The sequence below is a fragment of the Hyperolius riggenbachi genome, chromosome 4 (assembly GCF_040937935.1).
Source record: "Hyperolius riggenbachi isolate aHypRig1 chromosome 4, aHypRig1.pri, whole genome shotgun sequence".
In the NCBI taxonomy this organism is placed as follows: Eukaryota; Metazoa; Chordata; class Amphibia; order Anura; family Hyperoliidae; genus Hyperolius; species Hyperolius riggenbachi.
In genome coordinates, this window is record NC_090649.1 from 247,755,766 (window position 1) to 247,774,012 (window position 18,247).

At 42.2% G+C, this 18,247-nt stretch overlaps 1 protein-coding gene across 19 annotated transcripts in view; it reads right to left on the bottom strand.

Moving 5' to 3' along the window:
- SNAP91 (synaptosome associated protein 91) overlaps positions 1 to 18,247 on the bottom strand; it is a 195,083-nt gene that overhangs the window by 13,098 nt on the left and 163,738 nt on the right. For 16 of the 19 annotated variants that reach the window (XM_068281569.1, XM_068281568.1, XM_068281572.1 and 13 more), the window contains 6 exons: positions 8,650 to 8,796; positions 7,226 to 7,253; positions 6,193 to 6,304; positions 2,982 to 3,062; positions 2,307 to 2,405; positions 2,111 to 2,212 (listed from right to left, as the gene is read on the bottom strand). In XM_068281569.1, the coding sequence (XP_068137670.1) occupies positions 2,120 to 2,212; positions 2,307 to 2,405; positions 2,982 to 3,062; positions 6,193 to 6,304; positions 7,226 to 7,253; positions 8,650 to 8,796 (560 nt within the window). In that variant the 3' untranslated portion in view covers positions 2,111 to 2,119. The remainder of the gene's footprint in view (positions 1 to 2,110; positions 2,213 to 2,306; positions 2,406 to 2,981; positions 3,063 to 6,192; positions 6,305 to 7,225; positions 7,254 to 8,649; positions 8,797 to 18,247) is intronic. The other 3 variants (XM_068281563.1, XM_068281560.1, XM_068281565.1) reach the window with 3 other exon arrangements.

Consider the following 18,247-nt stretch of genomic DNA (forward strand, 5'->3'; position numbering starts at 1 on the left):
GCACAATAGTGCTGCACAGGTGTAGTATGCTCCCGGCGGCAGATTGTGTGCATGCGCACTACGCCCAACTGGCTCAAGTACCTGCACCCATAGCAGAAGATCCAGGTGGTGGAGGAGGACCTTGAGGGACTGATTAGCCTGAAGGGGGCTGGAGGAAGCCTCATGTATGTATAAAACTTTAATTTCATCTGTCTCAGGTTTACTTTGTTACACAGTAGTACTATACTCTACATATGCACTCCCCACAGAGCTGCAGGGAATCCACTGAGAATGTTGTGAACACAAAGGTGTTGCCTATCACCCATAAACCTGGTTCAGATTGTACATGAAGAATGTGTAATAGAGGAAGAATAGCCTCATTCTCCTACAGTGTACCTGCACATCACTCTTACATGTACCCACAGTTATATTGCCTAGTGCCTGGTCCATGTTCAGATTGTGCATGAAGAATGTGTAATAGAGGAAGAATAGCCTCATTCCCCTGCAGAGTACCTGCAAATCAATCTTAAGGTGGCCACACATGATACAATAAAATGATCAGATTTTACGGAAATTTGATAAATATGAGCGGATCTCCCGAAAAAAAATCGAAAGCTTTTTTTCAGGTTACTGAAAACAATAATTGGATTTCCTTTTTTCGATTTTTATCGATCTGGAATACTGGAAATTTTTCTTCAATTTTTCTAAAGATTGTACGGTGTGTGTTAGATTGTCACTTTATTAATATACACACCCTAGCAATTTTCTCAGAGTTTTCAATTTTCAATTCAGTTTTCAATTTTCTCATTTTTATCATAATTGGGGAAACATTTTACATAGGTCTGTGGTACATTGGTCATATTTTTGAAATGTTACAATCATTCAGAAAAATTGATTGCAATTCCTAAATTGAACAGATATTTAAAAAATTGTATGGTGCATGGCCACCTTTACATGTACCCACATTTACATTTCCTAGGGCCTGCTAGATGTTCTTTGTTCCTGTCTTCTACAAGTACTCTTACCAAGGACTAGTTTTAGTCTATGACTAAAAGTATTAGAGGCAGAAGATCCGCCAGATATCCAGGTAACTGGTATGGTTTAAAAGGGATTAAATATGGCAGCCTCCATATCCCTCTCACTTCAGTTGTCTTTTAAAATTCCTAAGCGTTGGCAGTTAAGAGATGCATTTCATGTTACATACTTTTAAATCAACAAGATTGTAATATGCAAATGAGAGGAGTCGGAGTTGAGGAGTCGGTGGAATCCTAACCTGAGGAGTCGGAGAATTTTTGTATCGACTCCACAGCCCTGCCTTGATTGGGAGTAATTATTGGCTTATGTGTACAAGCTCTATGAGATTCAGCTGACTAACTGTGCACTAGTTTGCTTAGGAGTTTATAAACCATTAAAAGTGATACTTAAGTCACCTGCAAAAAAAAAAAAAAAAAAAAACAACAACAGCTAGATTCATTTTCGCCAACTTTGAGTCGGCAAGCCGCTGTGCCTGCGCAGCCCTGGCAACATGTATCCTTGCTCGCGTTCCTGTCTGCAATAGCGTCCTGCAGGACGCTATTTGGAGCAAGGATGCTTATTGCCAGGGCTGCACAGGCACAGCGGCTTGCCGACTCAAAGTTGGTGAAAACAAAACTAGCTGGTGGCAGGGGAACGGAAGATCGCTGAAGGGGCTGGTAGAAGCCCCAGGTAAGTGAAACTTTTTTACAGGTGACTTAAGCATCCCTTTAAGCAATAATACTGTAAGCAGAAAGCCAGTGAAAAATGCACTGCAAACCTCTGCCATGCAGGAAAACACAGCAAGCTGGTTTAACAGAACACTCGGCATCTAGCTGCTGCCCAATTACTGCAGTCTGTACCATACTGTTAGATAGGGCAAAAGTGAATCAGTTCATGCAATCACTTAACAGACCTCCACCCCCCCCCCCCCCCCACCGGTAACATCTTCACTACATTCTGAACTGAAGTAAGGGCCAGTGGCGGGAGGCAGCACTGAGGACAGTAGTGCTGCTGCTAAGCAGCTTTACTGTTCATAAAAAGCAGATCAAAAGTCTTATATGCAAAGATCGCAGGAAAAAAAAAAAAAAGTCCAGAAAGGCACAAAATAAAATTTTACCTTACAGGTTTACAAGAAGTCTTTAATGTTGAGATCTGCTAAGGGATCCTTTGTTGGGGGTTTCTTGGGGCTCTGTGAAGCAGGAGTCATACTTGGAGATAGCTGGAAACCAGGTGGTAAATTAAACAGTTACTAACACTTTAATCTGATAAAACAAACACTACTAGACAAAGCACAAACTATAAAATGATCTTACCGGGGCACCAGCAGCTCCGGGAAATGACGGCCTTATCATAGGCTGGCCATACATCATTGGCTGCTGGGGCATCATTGGTACCCCAGTTCCAGATGAAGGCTATGGAAAAATGGAAGAACATAAAAATATATGTTAAATATGAAGCTGTTGTATAACGGTTTTAGGTAATTTAATTAATATATCCAAAATAAACATTCTTGTATTTCTGCTTGGGTCAGTGGTATAATGCTTGTATTTTACCTATGAAATTCCACATCACGTTATGACAAACACATTAATGAGGTAATAGCTAATGTTACATGACAGTATTTAATGCTATGGGGAGGTAAGGAAGTGGGGAAATATCGCAGTATCTCAGATGGGCCTGGCAATAGCAATAAAACCCTGACAGTGTCCTTACCCACTGTTCCTTCACTTGAGCTCTGCTGCTCAGCAAATAAGAGGGGAAAAGGGATAGACTGTAGGCACTGGGCTGAAGAACAGAGGGTTTAGGAGAGTCCCCACCTAACTCTTGTGCCTACAGGCTGAAGCTTCCGTTTCCTCTGCCTTGGTTTTGATAAACAGTTAAGCACACAAATGTGTTGTAGGTGCAAATCTAATCAAATCTGATATCGGATTGTGAGAAACACACATTTGGACATTTGGTTAAAAGTATCTAAAGTACAAAGAACATACTAGACCAAACCCTGCTGCTGCGGCAGGCGAGGCTGGTGCAGCACTTGCTGATTGGGGTCCCCCACTTGCAGGAGATCCTTGCTATATAAAAATAAACAGACAAAAAGTTTATTTTCAATTCATTAGCAACCAGTGATGCATCTACTAATCATAACACTTAACAAAACACGTTAGTGCAGCCTGTAACGCTCCCCCAATGCACAGCAATGTAACACAAGTGGGCTGTTCACACTTCCCACGTTGCGTTACATGTAACGCTGCACGTTCTCCCGAAAGTGCAGCATGCTACGGCATTACAGTGGCTTAAGCCGCGTTAGACTGTTTGCGCATGCTCAGTCAGGTTGGGGAGGAGCGGAGAGCGGCCAGGCACATGGCTAATTAATATTCACTGCACGTTGTGACGTGCAGTGTTTACTTCCTGGTGCGGCCGCTCTGTGCGGCGATTGGCCGGCGGGACCACGTGATGCTGCATGCGTCCAAGAGTACGCATCACGGACGCCAGAGTGAGCTGCACAACGCGGCTCACTCTGACGTCCACATCGAAGAGCACCAGGCCTTGCGTTACGTGCACGTTATGCGACCTTAACGTAGCACCTAATGCAACGTCTTGGTGCGCAAGTAGCCTAAAGGAATAGCTCTACTTGCAGAGTCCTCTAGCTAGTGGTCAAAAAATGCTATGTAGGGCAATTTAAAATGAAATTTCAAGTAACCCCTCTGCATTATAAGAGCAGTCTATAGCAGTGTCACTAAAACTGCTATGTATGAATTTGCTTTCTTAAAACAAAATGGTACACTTCAACTAGACATAGTACTGGCCACATAACCTCTGAAGATGCGCTGGAGCGAAACAATTGTTAGGCGGACCCTTACTGCCACACAGTCCCACAGCTGGTCACCTTACCTGGTATGTCGCCTACTTTTATGATGATGAATTGTATATGATGAGAACACACAGCAAGATTTGAAATAAAGCGGTTTTATCTTTGTAAAGGAACTGTGCCAGACATCACTTTCTACATTGTATATGTTAAAACAGAAGGTATTTACAATTATGCAGCTTTATGTGAGCAAGAAAAAAATCTCCCATGACATCACGACTGAATAGGCAAATCATCTGTTTGTGTCCCTGAAAGCTAGACACACATGCAGAACAGCTGGTATACAGAGTACCTACATGGTGTACTCATTTTACAGAGGCAGAGCCATTCTAACCCAACATGGATACAGCCATTTCAGTGTTTACGCTCCTCATCAGTTCATAGCATAGATAACTATGGGTTTATGTGGTGGGACTTCTTCAGCCAAGTGTTACAGTGTACCTAGAAAGCTCATCGATGCTATGCACTGATTGACTGCTGCAGATACTGCCTTTCCACTAGTGACCCCTCATATAATATCAATATTAGTAAGTAAATCAAACCGTACAAGGTTCATCACTGGAATTATTTGGATTACATGTAACAGTGACATATTTTGAAGATGCATTGGGTTTGATTCACAAAGCGGTGTGTAATGGATAGCGGAGATACCGCCGCATGGGCAAGCGGCAGGGCGGTTATCTCCGCGTCTCAGCCAGCGGCTGATGCCGAGCAGCAGCGTGGTGTTACTTTGCCTGGTCCTTCTAGTTCACACAGATGGAGAGCTACGCGCGCGCGCCAGACGACAGGACCTTTATGCTGCTAGAAGGGGAGTCAGCTGATCATGCTGATCAGCTGACTCCAGCTATGCTCTGGATTGGCTGAGTAACTGGGGCGGCGCTGTGGAGCGCTTTTAGTATATATAGATCTTGCCTGTCGCTTGCAAGTTGTCTGCTGTTGCAAACAGTTACGTGTTAGCGCTCAGACCAGAGTCAGGTCCCACAGTGTGTGTTAGAACCAGCCGGAGCTGGGAATTCACACTGAGTCAGATTCTTTTGATAGTTTAAAGTACTATTGCTTACTACTCGTTATGTGTTAGACTAGTTCCGGGGTGTTGAGACCAAGGACCTCACACCTAAGACTAGGACATTACTGTCTTGCTACAGTTTATGTATTAGACTAGTTCCGGGGTGTTGAGACCAAGGACCTCACACCTTAGTCTAGGACAGTGACATATCATTTGTTACCTGTTATGTCCTCTGGCTTTCTTGACTACTCTCCTAAAATCTGATTCGGTACTCCTGCCCATCTGATTATCTGTTGCCAACCCTGCCTGTACCTGGATACCGAATCAGTCTTCCGCTTCTGTACCTTGTCTGTCCGTGTGTTGCCGACTTGGCTTGTCTGACCTCTTTGGCTGTCACCTAGCTCTTGGGTGAGCAGCCTTACTGTACTTCTGTGACACCTGCTCTTCAGGTGGTTACTTGCTGCTATTACTATCCTATGGTCACCAGCTCCTCTGGAGGCCATCAGGCAGCGTAGCCAGTCGATCGCTACCTCTTAGGTCCACTGGCTGCAGTACAGTCTGATTCCCAGCCTTCAGGGAATCCTTGGCTGCAGTATAGTCTGATTCCTTGCTCATCCAGGAATCTCTAGCTGCAGACCAATCTTCACCACATATCTCCAATCAGTGGTCCCTGCCCCTCAGGTGTCCACTGGCTGCAGTACAGTCTGATTCCCTGCTTCTCAGGGAATCCTTGGCTGCAGTAGTGTCTGTATCTCCCGCTCCTCGGGAGATAAATTCTTCATTTACTGTTGCACCAAACACTATACCACATTGGGTGTCCTGTGTCTAGCTATACTAGTATTATTGGTGATACTGCAGATCACCAATAATCAGAAAATCTGTGTTGCTGACACCAATCCGTACACGGTGCTAACAGTTAGCACGCTGGTGAAAAGCCCTTCATCACGCCTAAACTCAGTTTAGGCGTGATAAGTTTAGGCGTGATAACTATAGCCCCAACTGGGTTAGCACCGCAGTGCATAGCTGATCAAAAGTTTTGCGCTAGCAAAGTCTGGTGCACTTCACATAGAGTTTAATGGCGCTGCCTTGCGTGCGGGACTTTGCGCGTGATCTAAACGTATCTAAACTTATCACGCCTAAACTTATCACACCTAAACTGGCTTTTCACCAGCGTGGTGCAATGGTTATCACGCCTAGGGTTAGCACCGCTTTGTGAATCGAGCCCATTATGTTGGTGTCCGGTTATTTGGTCTTGTTTCTGATTACCGTATTTGTGCATTAAAAAGGAAAAAAACTTTTTTTTAGATGAAGTATACATGTAATTTACCATAGGAGCAGTTGATGGGCTACCAGTTGCCCACGTAGCTGGAGCTACCTTTGGTGTCCAATTGGCACCACCTGTGAGTTTCTTCTCTCCTGCATTCCACTGAAGGTCACCCCTGCAGAACAAACAATATATAGTGTAAAACATACATTTCTTCAAAGCAGACTGTGAAATATGGAAATATGGAAATAGCAATGGATCTCCAGGGAGGTGAGGGGCTAACATTCCAAGACAAGCAGAACTCTTTGAGATAGCCACCTTCCATCTGTTGAAAGCTTGACCAGAAGCATGATGTTCTTGCAGTTATTTGTCTTAATTCTCCAAGAACTGGTCTGCCTTGTTACCAGACAAAGGTGGTACACCAACAACTATGCACTTTAGGTTATCACCAAATAGCATGTTCTAACAACAATTGTTTATATTGGTTCTCATATATCGAAGTCATGGCATGTACAGCGCTACAGAAGATGTTGGCGCTATATAAATAAAAAATAATAATCTAATCAAATAATAAAACCGACACTGTTAAAACTGGAATTTTTATTTACTTTTATATTCTGACTCTTTCATTATCAAATTGGCTTCCTTTGTTGAAATGACATGCCCAGTATTTAGATTTGTATGGTTACTTTGGTTATACCTTCTAGGCACTAGGATAGTCAACCCTGAAACTGAGGTATGCAAGATGTCCATAACAAAAAAAACAACTTCCCATACAAGGAAGGGGTCTTTCATAACATCCATCGACATAGAACATTAATCTACCATTACCTGGGGTAATCTTCAGCCAGGCAAACTGAATAATTAACATTTTCAGAATGAGGTTTACTCCAGTGCTAAGATTATCGTACTGAGACGCCTCATACAAGCACTTTTACGTATCTGGTCTGTCTCAACATAAGTACCACACAAATATAAATTCCATCTATTCCCCTCATCTCATTTGAACCAAAGAAATGACTTGGTTTTGCGGCTAAACCTCTTCTAAAACACAACAATTTTGAAAAACTGAAATTGACTTAATAATTATACTTACTTTTTACCAGTGCCAGCAATTCCAAGATCTAGAAATAAATGGTACACATTACAATACATCCATGGAAACAACAGCTTTGTATTACGTTAGCTATAAGCAATACAGCATAGCACAGTCCCAGAGCAGGACACATTTTCTACAAATGGCTGAAAGTAATGGGAATCTGAATTGCTTTTGAATAGGCATAGTCAAAGAGATGCAAATAATTACTAGTTTTTGCAGGATTATGTAAATTCTGTATGCAACTTTTTACAGCTAGAAAATGGATCAACTGAATTTCTCTAAGGAGGAATTCAATCTGTCCATTTTCAAGCTGTAAAAAAAAGTGCATACATAATTTGCATAATCATGCATTACCTGCCAGGAGCAGGAAATTTATACCCTTCTGCTGGGCTGAATGCTCTGCCTACAGGATTGCCTCCCGGTCCCCCTCCCAGCTCCTTTCCCCTGCCAAGTTTGTCAGCGCCTCCAATACATGTCCTTTCTAAGTACACTGTGTCCCTCCAAATTTACTATCAATTCATGGCAATCATCTATCCAAACCTGTGTCATTAACAAAGTATTGTAGTCTTCATTTCACATCAGCAGCTCAAGTTTGGCAATTTTATTTGTAAGACTTAAGTCATTCGTTTGCATGAATTTTAAGTTTTTACAATCATCTCTTACTTTTTTTTCAGTAACACTTGATGGAACGTATTTAACCACCTCCATACTGTTCTAGCCCCTACCCTTCCAAATCCTAAAATACCAGAGCCCAACTGTCTTTCTACTATCTTGCCCACAACATCCTTATGTACCCTCACTAGGTCTTAAGCCGTGCACACATATACGATGGTGCTCGGGTAAAGCAGCTGGTCGGGGTGGCCTTTGCCAAGAATCCAGCATGTGTACAGCCCCTGATCCCCCTCGATTGCTAAGTGAGTGACATGAGTGGATAAACTCTGTCAAGGGCATCGTTCTCCAACCCCAATCCATCGCAACAGAATGCACTGGTAACCTGGAGGCCAGTGACATGCCTATACAGCATAGGGCCCTGAACTGCTACTGAAGAGCTCATAGGTGGGCAACAATTTGTGTCCTCCGACCTAACCCATCTTCGCTTCTCCATCACAACTGCTCCCTCCTCATTTAGAGAGACAGGCCATCTCTACTGTAGAACCTGCAGATGTCTAAAAAGTCTGTGCTCAGATAGAAGTACAGTTGCGGCAGTGCAAAGGATATGATATCTCTGCTAATATCAACTCAAACAGGATGGCAAATGATAGATATGTGGTAAAGATAGACTTTTTACCACATCTAATGGTGTAAGCCTGCCCCAATTTATAGTGCTCAGGATTTTGAGATTTAAAATGATACAATGAAAAATATCACAATTCAAAAGCATTACTACTGGGAAATATGAGAACAAAAACCATTGTACTTACTTCCAACTAAACTTGCAAGAGAGGAATCCAGGTCACCACCGATACCTTTGCCGGCGCCGCTGGCATTGTTGGCTGATGTCATTGGAGAAGATGGCAACTGAGATGCAGAATTCATTGTGGGAATAAGTAGATCTAATCCATCAAATACTACAGTGTGAAAAACAAAAAGAGATATTATGGCACTAGTCCCTAATTGAAATAAAAAGTAATATTTGATCATGAAAAGGAGTTGATTTATTTTTTATGGCAGAGTTTTATGATTCTACTTTTTCTATGGCAGAGTTTTAGGATTATGCCATTATATTAACTATTTTTAAGTGATTTCCCTTAAGGAACGGCTTGTATAGAACATTCAAATGTGTTTACACGTACAGTATGTACTGTAGAAAGTGAAGGGAAGTCTTGGTGACTCATTGCTAGAGCTGACAAATAGCAGGCAGTATGCGATTTCCAACCAGAAGAAGGGCCCATATGTAATTAACTTTTTCTCCTGAGTTTTCTCCTAGGTACAAATGTCACAGTGGTAACAGTTGTGGATCTCAATATGATCAATATTTTTAGTTTTGGGTGAGAGACCGTTAACATTCATATCACCTAGGTGAGCTTCTATAGTTTCTTATGAGACCTGCTGCACCAAGCTTTTCTCATGAGTTTCCACTTGGCCCCTATTCAATTAACTTTTCTCTTTAGTTTTCTACCAGGAGACAATTTTTAATCTTTACAACAAAATAACTGTTTAGCACTTAAAGGGATACTGTAGGGGGGTCGGGGGAAAATGAGCTGAACTTACCCGGGGCTTCTAATGGTCCCCCGCAGACATCCTGTGTTGGCGCAGCCACTCACCGATGCTCTGGCCCCGCCTCCAGTTCACTTCTGGAATTTCTGACTTTAAAGTCAGAAAACCACTGCACCTGCACGCCCGTGTCCTCGCTCCCGCTGATGTCACCAGGAGTGTACTGTGCAGACACAGACCATACTGGGCCTGCGCTGTGCGCTCTTGATGACATCAGCGGGATCGAGGACACGGCAACGCAGGCGCAGTGGTTTTCAGACTTTAAAGTCTGAAATTCCAGAAGTGAACCGGAGGCGGGGCCGGAGCATCGGTGAGTGGCTGCGCGGGCACAGGATGTCTGCGGGGGACCATTAGAAGCCCCGGGTAAGTTCAACTCATTTTCCCCTGACCCCCCTACAGTATCCCTTTAAGAGTTGAAAAAAAGTACTAAAAAGTAGGTAAATAAGTCATATCAAACGGATTTTGATTATTTCCTTGCTTGTTGGGGGCTTAAAATTTATTTTATAAATAAGATGTGAAATCATCTCCTGTGAAAATACCCCGAAGAAAAAAGTTGAAATTGAACAGGGACCTTTTATCTTTTACTTTACATTTTATTTTTTCATCACACCTTTTTAATTTTCACCAGCTAACCAGCAATTATATTTTGCTGTAAGATAACTAAGCACATTAAAAGCTAAAGAAGCTCTAAATTTAAGTTTACTTTATCTTTGAAATTACCTTTCTCAATATATACAAATTTTTCTTTGTGTATGTGCTAGATGCTGAAAACCATTTTGTAGAGAAGGCAAAAAAAAAAAAAACCCAAACCAAAACAAAAAAAAACACAACAAAAACAAACAAACAAAACATGGCTATGTCCCTGAGAAAACAATTCTGCATAAAGAAATACCAAGCAGACATGCCCATGTGTCCATTCTGTAACAGATCCTATGATTCAGTGCAAAGATAGCAGTTGTGATGCACCAATCAATCAATGTTAAGCATAATGCTGGATACACACCATGCGTTTCCGCGTCGAATGCGTCCATCGCTACGCGTCGATTCGATTATTTCCGAGCATTTCCGAACGCATTTCGATGAGTTTTAGGTCGATTGCCATGTAAAGTATGGCAAATCGACCTAAAGATCCATCGAAGCTTGAATCGGACATGTCGGAAATAATCAAATCGATGCGTATCGACGGACGCATCGAACGCGGAAACGCATGGTGTGTATCCAGCATTAGGAAAGATTAGGCAAGATTTCTGCTGAAGCATTGCATTTCTACTGGTGCAAGGCAGGAGATCAGGTAAATGATTGATATAAGGAAATATTGATCATTTAATTACCGGATCTATCACATGGTTTGTGTAGCTTTATGATACCATTTTAATCTTACAGCCTGGAATCAAAATGGATTGATGGAACTAGACAATGGCAGGGAATATTAGGTTTGTTATTTCATTAATTATTTCTCCTCATCCAGGTCTCTTCTTTGCTAGGAAATAACTTTTCAAAACTTTACAAACATAAAAAAAAAACACCTGAAAGAAGTTTTTCCTGATTATCCTTGATTTTTTTTAGTTTTTTTTTTTTTGCACTTTATGGCTTGTTGCAAAGTAAATGTTAATATAGAGTGCAAAACAGATAGGTTGGGATAATTTGTGAGAAAGATTTGTGAATTAACCGCATTGTCTAAGTGACAGCAGCAATATCTCAAGAGCCATTTCAATTTTATATTTAAACTTTAGGTTATATAGTTCTCTATATCAATCTATACAAAACATTCCACATTGTGAATAATGTTAAACTATGCAGAGTTTTCTCACTTTGACAAACACAATACTGTACCAAAAGCCTTACTTGCATAAGTATTCACTTTTTTGCCCTGAAACCCCAAAGATGAAGATCAATGGCAACTAATTACCTTCTAATTATGTTCCACTGTGCTGTGTCCTTGTGACATCCTCATTTTTGTTTTCCCTGGTGATCCCTTCTCCATTTACAGTTTTCTTCTGGCCTGGTAGTCTAAGGCCCCCATTCACATCTAAGTGTTTTGCTGACGATTTTGGCAAAAAGCTCAAGCGCCAGCGCTTTTTAAAGTGCTAGTGCCATAATACCCTATGGGCCGTTCTCACTTGAGCGATTTGCGTTAATCACCGGCGATTAACGCAAATCACCAAACGCAAATTTGTATCCTGCACCATTTTCAGGCGATCGCATTTAATGCTATAGAAGCACTAATCGTGATCACGAAAAATCGCCAAGTGAGAATGGCGATTTTTTTTTCACGCTAATCGCCAAAAATCATCACAGCAAAATGCTAGCAAAAGCTCTAGCGCTTTGCATTTTGCAAGTGTGAATGGGGCCTAACAGTTAGGTGGTCCAATGGTCCGCTTTCCCCTCCCCCCCATTGCAGCAATAAGCAGGCAGATGCATACTCAGCAAGTAGTATCCCCCTCCCTTCCCCATTTCAGTGAGGTTTGCAGTGCCTCCCTGCATGCAATCCAGCCAGCCTCTTCTGCTACAAGTACCAATTATCAACCCAATGACATCATCAGGTCCTGATCTAACAGATGCAAGGTGGAAGAGATCAGCTGCAGGAGAGCCACAATTAAGCCCCTTACACATGCTCAACAACTGTTGGATTGACTTCTTATCAGTCTGATCAGCTTTTTGAACAATAGCAAAAGGCTTTTTTTTTTTTTAGGTATTTCAACTTGTTGTTTCACAACAAAAGTCTTTTGACAATTGTGCTGCATAAAAGACAGCTGTTGAGCGTGTGTATGGGGCTTTAGTCAGAGGTAAGATACCATAAACCTTAGCTCCCACTTCTATCTCACAATCTCTGCAGGGGAGAGTGGGTGTGGGAGGGGGAAAATTGACACTAGGGAGGCCTTTTCCTGGTTAGCCCCGTCAAGATCCCCTGGGCTGATGTGCACAGATACAAACTAGTATTCGCTCTGCTCACCCAACACCCTGTCTTGATAGTTCAATCCATCAAACTTTACAGACTATGTAACAAGGTTAATAAAAGAAGAAGAAATGAAGACACCAGTGGCAACACCAACGGAGCTGCAAATATCCACAGCAAAATTAAATGATATCCTATTTTTGTAGGCACAACAGACATCCTATAATGTTCTCTGGTCTAATTAAACCAGCCTGAACATTTGGTTCATGTCGGTGGGAGCATCTGGTTGGTTCTTTACATATGCAATAAGTGTGACATTGAGCGGGACTGAGGGCAACATAAACAGAACCAAAGATAAGGGTGGTGCTAAAAGAAAACCTGCTTGGGTACACAAGACAGACAGAGAAAGAGGCTCGCTTTCTATAAGGACAATGCCCCTAATCACAAAGCCAAAGCTGTACTGCTAAGAACCTGAAGGTTTTAGAATGGTCAAGTCAAAGCCCAGATTTGAGCTCAACTGAAAAGACAAAAAAATTGCTATCAAATCAACAGTTTCCATTCAACCAGTCCAGTTAGAAGGAATGACTAATGAATATGGATATACAAAAGTTGTAGAGACTTTTCCAAAAAGACTCATGGTTTTAATTGTAGCGAAACCCTGAACTATTTACCGTAATATGATCTCAGGGTGGTGAATAGGGATTGTCAATGAGATGCATATCGTGGTTGATGCAAGTTACCTGTTAATCTTGTGGAAATGTATGCAGCTTAAAGATGGGCTGAAGCAGCAGCATTTGATTGGTTTGTTTGCATGAAAATGTGTATCAACTCAGAACTATTTGAATGTAATCGACCTACCTTAGCGGTAGGTCAATTGTATTGACCTACCACTAGGTGTATTTTGTCTGCTGTGTAAATCATATGATAAAAACCTATGCTAAATCTGTTTCACTTCCAGGCTGCAGCACTACACTGTGTACATTTCAATAAAAGAGAAGGTTGAATACTTATGCAAGGCACTGTACCTTAGGAACAAACATTTTTAAAAGCCATGCTCATACTTATTTTTTAGTGAACATGTTGATGGTAAATAATGGGCATTGAAAAGAAACATGCATTATTAAAACATACTGTACATTAAGTTCTGTTTTTGAGGGTTGCACTATAGGTTGCATATTTACAAGTTTCAAATGAAAACTCACCAAAGAAACAATGCGGCACAGCCCAGCACGAAAGTGTCAAAATGACAAAACAAACAAATAAAATGACAGCACAGAGATACCAGAGGCAGTAACAGCAAGTACAGAAAAGCTTAGCATTGTTTGTGCAATTCATTGCTCTATATGCCATGCATACTTTAATGGAATCACCTAAAAAGTGTCACATATAGGAGATTGTGTCACTTAATAAAACAAGCATACGGCCCATGCACTCCGCTCTGCAAAAAAAAATCATGATTCTACAAATGCTCCACTTAAACTTTGACATCAGTGTGTGTCTCCAGAATCTGACCAGTTCAAAGCAGCCAATTTCATTTGAGATATATATATATATATATATATATATATATATATATATATATATATATATATATATATATATATATATATATATATATATATATATATATATATATATATATATATATATATATATATATATATATATATATCTATCTTATGAATATAACATTAATAAGCAATTGCTAATTCCCATGGTTTCCCCATCCTGTTAAATGAACGTGTTGTCAGACTGGAAAATGCTCACTTACTCAGAGAGACAATGCTTTACGTTTATATTTAAAAAGGAGGTGGAGGGCGCTTAGGATGGGGGTGTATATTTTTCACCTGCTGCTGGCCTGTCTTCTGGGGAACCCACCTTCCCCAAGAAGAATGAAAATAAATTGTAAGATGAAATTGACAGGTAGCGCTGGAATTGGATACTGTTCGTGCAAAAATAAAAATAAATGTATTTGCTTAACCACTTCGGGACCAGCACCCTCTGCCCCTTTAAGGACCAGAGGGTGCTGGTCCAGTAAAGCGCCGCTTCCCAACGAATCGCCGCTAAAATCCGCCGCTCCTGACTGTCACGCCGATCTGTCTCCGCCGCAGGCTGCTCTCTCTGCCGTCGGTTTAACGGCAGAACGCTGTGCGCCGGTCAGGAGCCGCTTTCACTGGCTCCTGCCCCTGTCACTCCATGTAAGCCAATGAGAACTGCTTACATGAATGACAGGGCCAGGAGCCAATGAAAACGGCTCCTGCCCGGCTCACAGTGCTCTGCCGTCATAGAGGCAGCAGGGCAGCTGATTTCGTCGCAGATCGAGCGCCGACAGCGGCGGAGACGGGCGGGGGTGTGCGGTCAATGGGACGTAGAGATTACGTCCGGTCAGAACCGCAGTGCCCCCTGCCCACCGTAGATTTATACTGCGCCGGTCCGCAATAGGTTAATAACAAAGTTTGTATTTATTTGTATTTACTTGCCTGTAATAGGACTCCTGTCCCTGCCAGTCTCTCACTTGGGCGAGAGACTGGCAGGGACAGGAGTCCTAATACAGGCAAGTACAGGCAAGTAAATACAAATAAATACAAACTTTGTTATTAAGCAAATACATTTATTTTTATTTTTGCACTAACAATAACCAATTCCAGCGCTTCCTGTCAATTTAATCTTACAATGCTTTAAGTTTAACCCCATGCAAAAAGTATATTTTATATCCAGTTCAAGCATGGAAGTGTTAAAGGGAAGGTTCAGGGACTGTTTAAAAAAAATAAAAATCCGCATCCACTTACCTGGGGCTTCCTCCAGCCCGTGGCAGGCAGGAGGTGCCCTCGGCGCCGCTCCGCAGGCTGCCGGTGGTCTCCGGTGGCCGACCCGACCTGGCCAGGCCGGCAGCCAGGTCGGGCTCCTTCCGCGTTCCAAAATGCGCCTCACGGTGGCGCGCTGATGTCATCGGACGTCCTCCGGGCTTTACTGCGCAGGCTCAGAACTACCGAGCCTGCGCAGTAAAGCCCAGAGGACGTCCGATGTCGTCAGCGCGCCACCGTGAGGCGCATTTTGGAACGCGGAAGGAGCCCGACCTGGCCGCCGGCCTGGCCAGGTCGGGTCGGCCACCGGAGACCACCGGCAGCCTGCGGAGCGGCGCCGAGGGCACCTCTGCCTGCCACGGGCTGGAGGAAGCCCCAGGTAAGTGGATGCGGATTTTTATTTTTTTTAAACAGTCCCTGAACCTTCCCTTTAAGCCTTATCTACACGCGTAGATGAGGCTCCGATCCGGCAGCTCGATTAGCCGCCGGATCGTCTCTTCCGCGTCCCCGCTCACCTGCGCCGGATTCGATACCTGCTCGACCCCACGCCGCGCATCTTCTGCTCGATTCCCTGCCATTGTCCCCTCGCGGGGAACGAGCAGGGAATCGGCGGTAGCAAGATCCGACCTGTCGGATCTTATCAATCGAGCCTCATCTATGCGTGTAGATGAGGCTTTAGAACATTTTGGTTAGGGTACTGTGGTCTTGAAAAGATTCACACTTCTTATTCTGTGTAGCTTTCTGTGTAGTTTCACTTTAACCACTTAAGCCTATCTGGACAAACATTCTTGTCCAGATGGGCAAATAAAATACATGGGTTTTAATTAAGGTAGCATGTATTAATTTCAAACTAGAATGGCCAAAAACTGAAAAATAATGATTTTTTTCCATTTCTTTCTTAATATTTCTGTTAAAATGGATTTAGAATAAATTAATTTTTAGCAAAATGTATCACCCAAAGAAAGCCTAATTGGTGGCGGAAAAAACAAGATATAGATCAATTAATTGTGATGAGTAGTGATAAAGTTATTGGCAAATGAATGGGAGGTGAAAGTTGCTCAGATGCAAAAAATAAACAACCCTGTGGGCTTAAAGTGAACCTTAAGTCAAAATAAAAAAGGAGTTTTATTCACCTGGGGCTTCCCTCAGCCCCTTGCAGCTGATTGGTGCCCACGTAGAGTCGCTCTGATGCTCCTGGACCCGCCGACGGCTACTTCCGGTTTCGCCGTCCCCGGCCGTCAGGCTGGGAACGCGAGTGATTCTTCGCGTTCCCAGCTACAATAGCACCCCCTATATTGCTATTGCGGCCTTCCTTGCCTTCACTTTAAGTGGTTAAAGTGGGATTTTATCCCAAAACTAAAATTCCAGTACCTACTCTTCGTTACATACATTTTTTTGAAAGCATTCCCAAGGACTCCCAGTGTATAAAATTGTCCATTTTCACGGCGGTGAGCAATAGAAGCTTGATTGTCTCGTGTTATCCCCCAATGTAATCATTGCCAGCTGAAGCTCTCTGCCGGTCTCTTCACTCTGCTCCCATCCCTCTGATGAGACAGATTCCCCCAGCAACAGCCGAGTCACTTCAGGAGAAAAGGAGGGGGCAGAGGAGGGAAGACACAGGCACAGGGAGATTCTGGCCTTTGCCGATTAAATCATCATCTACTGCTCTCTGCAGTGGAAATAAACAATTTTACATACAGGTCATACTTGGGAATGTTTTCAAATGTTCTTTTGTGTAACAAACAGTTACTGAAATGCTAGCTTTGGGAGTTTAAGGCCACTTTAAGAATGGAGCACAGGTTTCCCTGTTTAGTGGTGGGGGTGGGGGGGGGGGGGGGGAATCAGTACCAAAAGCAATAGCCTATTGTATGCAATCTACATAAGATACCGAAAATGTTAAGAAAAGTGCAAAAAAAAATGTCAAACTATTTTGACTGATAACCAAGTCAGACATAAAAGTATAAACTGACACCTCCTTGTTAAATATTGAACTATAATTGTGATGAATCCCAATTAGTTAGTAAATACACACAAGGACTGATTAAGGATGTACATGTTCTACCACTGCTGAAGAGCTACACATCCACATCTAGGTGGGAGCTATATTAAATGGAAGCTACACTGACTGATTTTCAATCAAAAATTCAGGTAAAGACAGCAAAGTGAGACTGAGACTGAGCTGAGCTGTCTAAGCTGAGACTAGTTCCATGTCAGTCTGACATATTGAGTATAAACTCTGCCTTTGCAACACTACCACAGAATGTTTGTCACTCTGTCAGGAACACAGCAGTAAGTGTCACTGAATTTACCTCAAAAGGTTAAAAGCACAGCTACTTTGCTGAAATGATGTGTGGACTGCATTTTCTAACTGAAAAATGTGGATAGCAGAGTGTACATATCGATTTAGTCAAGACCTGCTTCACCCCTCTCAGGTTGCTAGGGGTTACCTTTTCCAGCATTCTAGACATCAATTTATGCCACATCTGATTAAAAATTAATGGAAAATGTGCTGCAATTTATGTGCAGGTTGAAACTGAATTGGTCCAGTTTTAATCTGCACACAAATTGCAAACAGATTTGCATCAGCTCGGAGACCTCAGCCTCTCAACTGATTATTGTTAGTGAGATCATTAAAAAAAAAATTTACATCGCTACTAATTGCTTCGTTAAGGCAAAATGAGCCATTTTCTAAAGGATATTTTGATTGTAAAGTACACATCACTGCAGCATGCATGCTGGGAATTCTAATTCCTGGTTACTCTGTATCGCATGGTGATTATTTAAATCAAGGAAAGTACCACCAAGCCTGTCATTATATAAGCAGTTGTGATAGGAGGTTGTAAAATCTGTTCTCTTAGCGGAAGAGACTTGGACCCGGTCGTAAGCTCCTTGTAATAGGCTGCATTAAGAACTGTGACAGGGTGCTTCGACATCAGTAATTTCAGTATATATTTCATATAAAATATGATGACAGCAGTGACAATATACGGTTATGTGAGAAAGCTATTTATGCAAAATGGAACATCACACTTACTAACCACTCCCTTCCAATGCTATTTTGTAAGTTAAGTTATTATTATTTAACTTAACTTTCATCATTTTGTT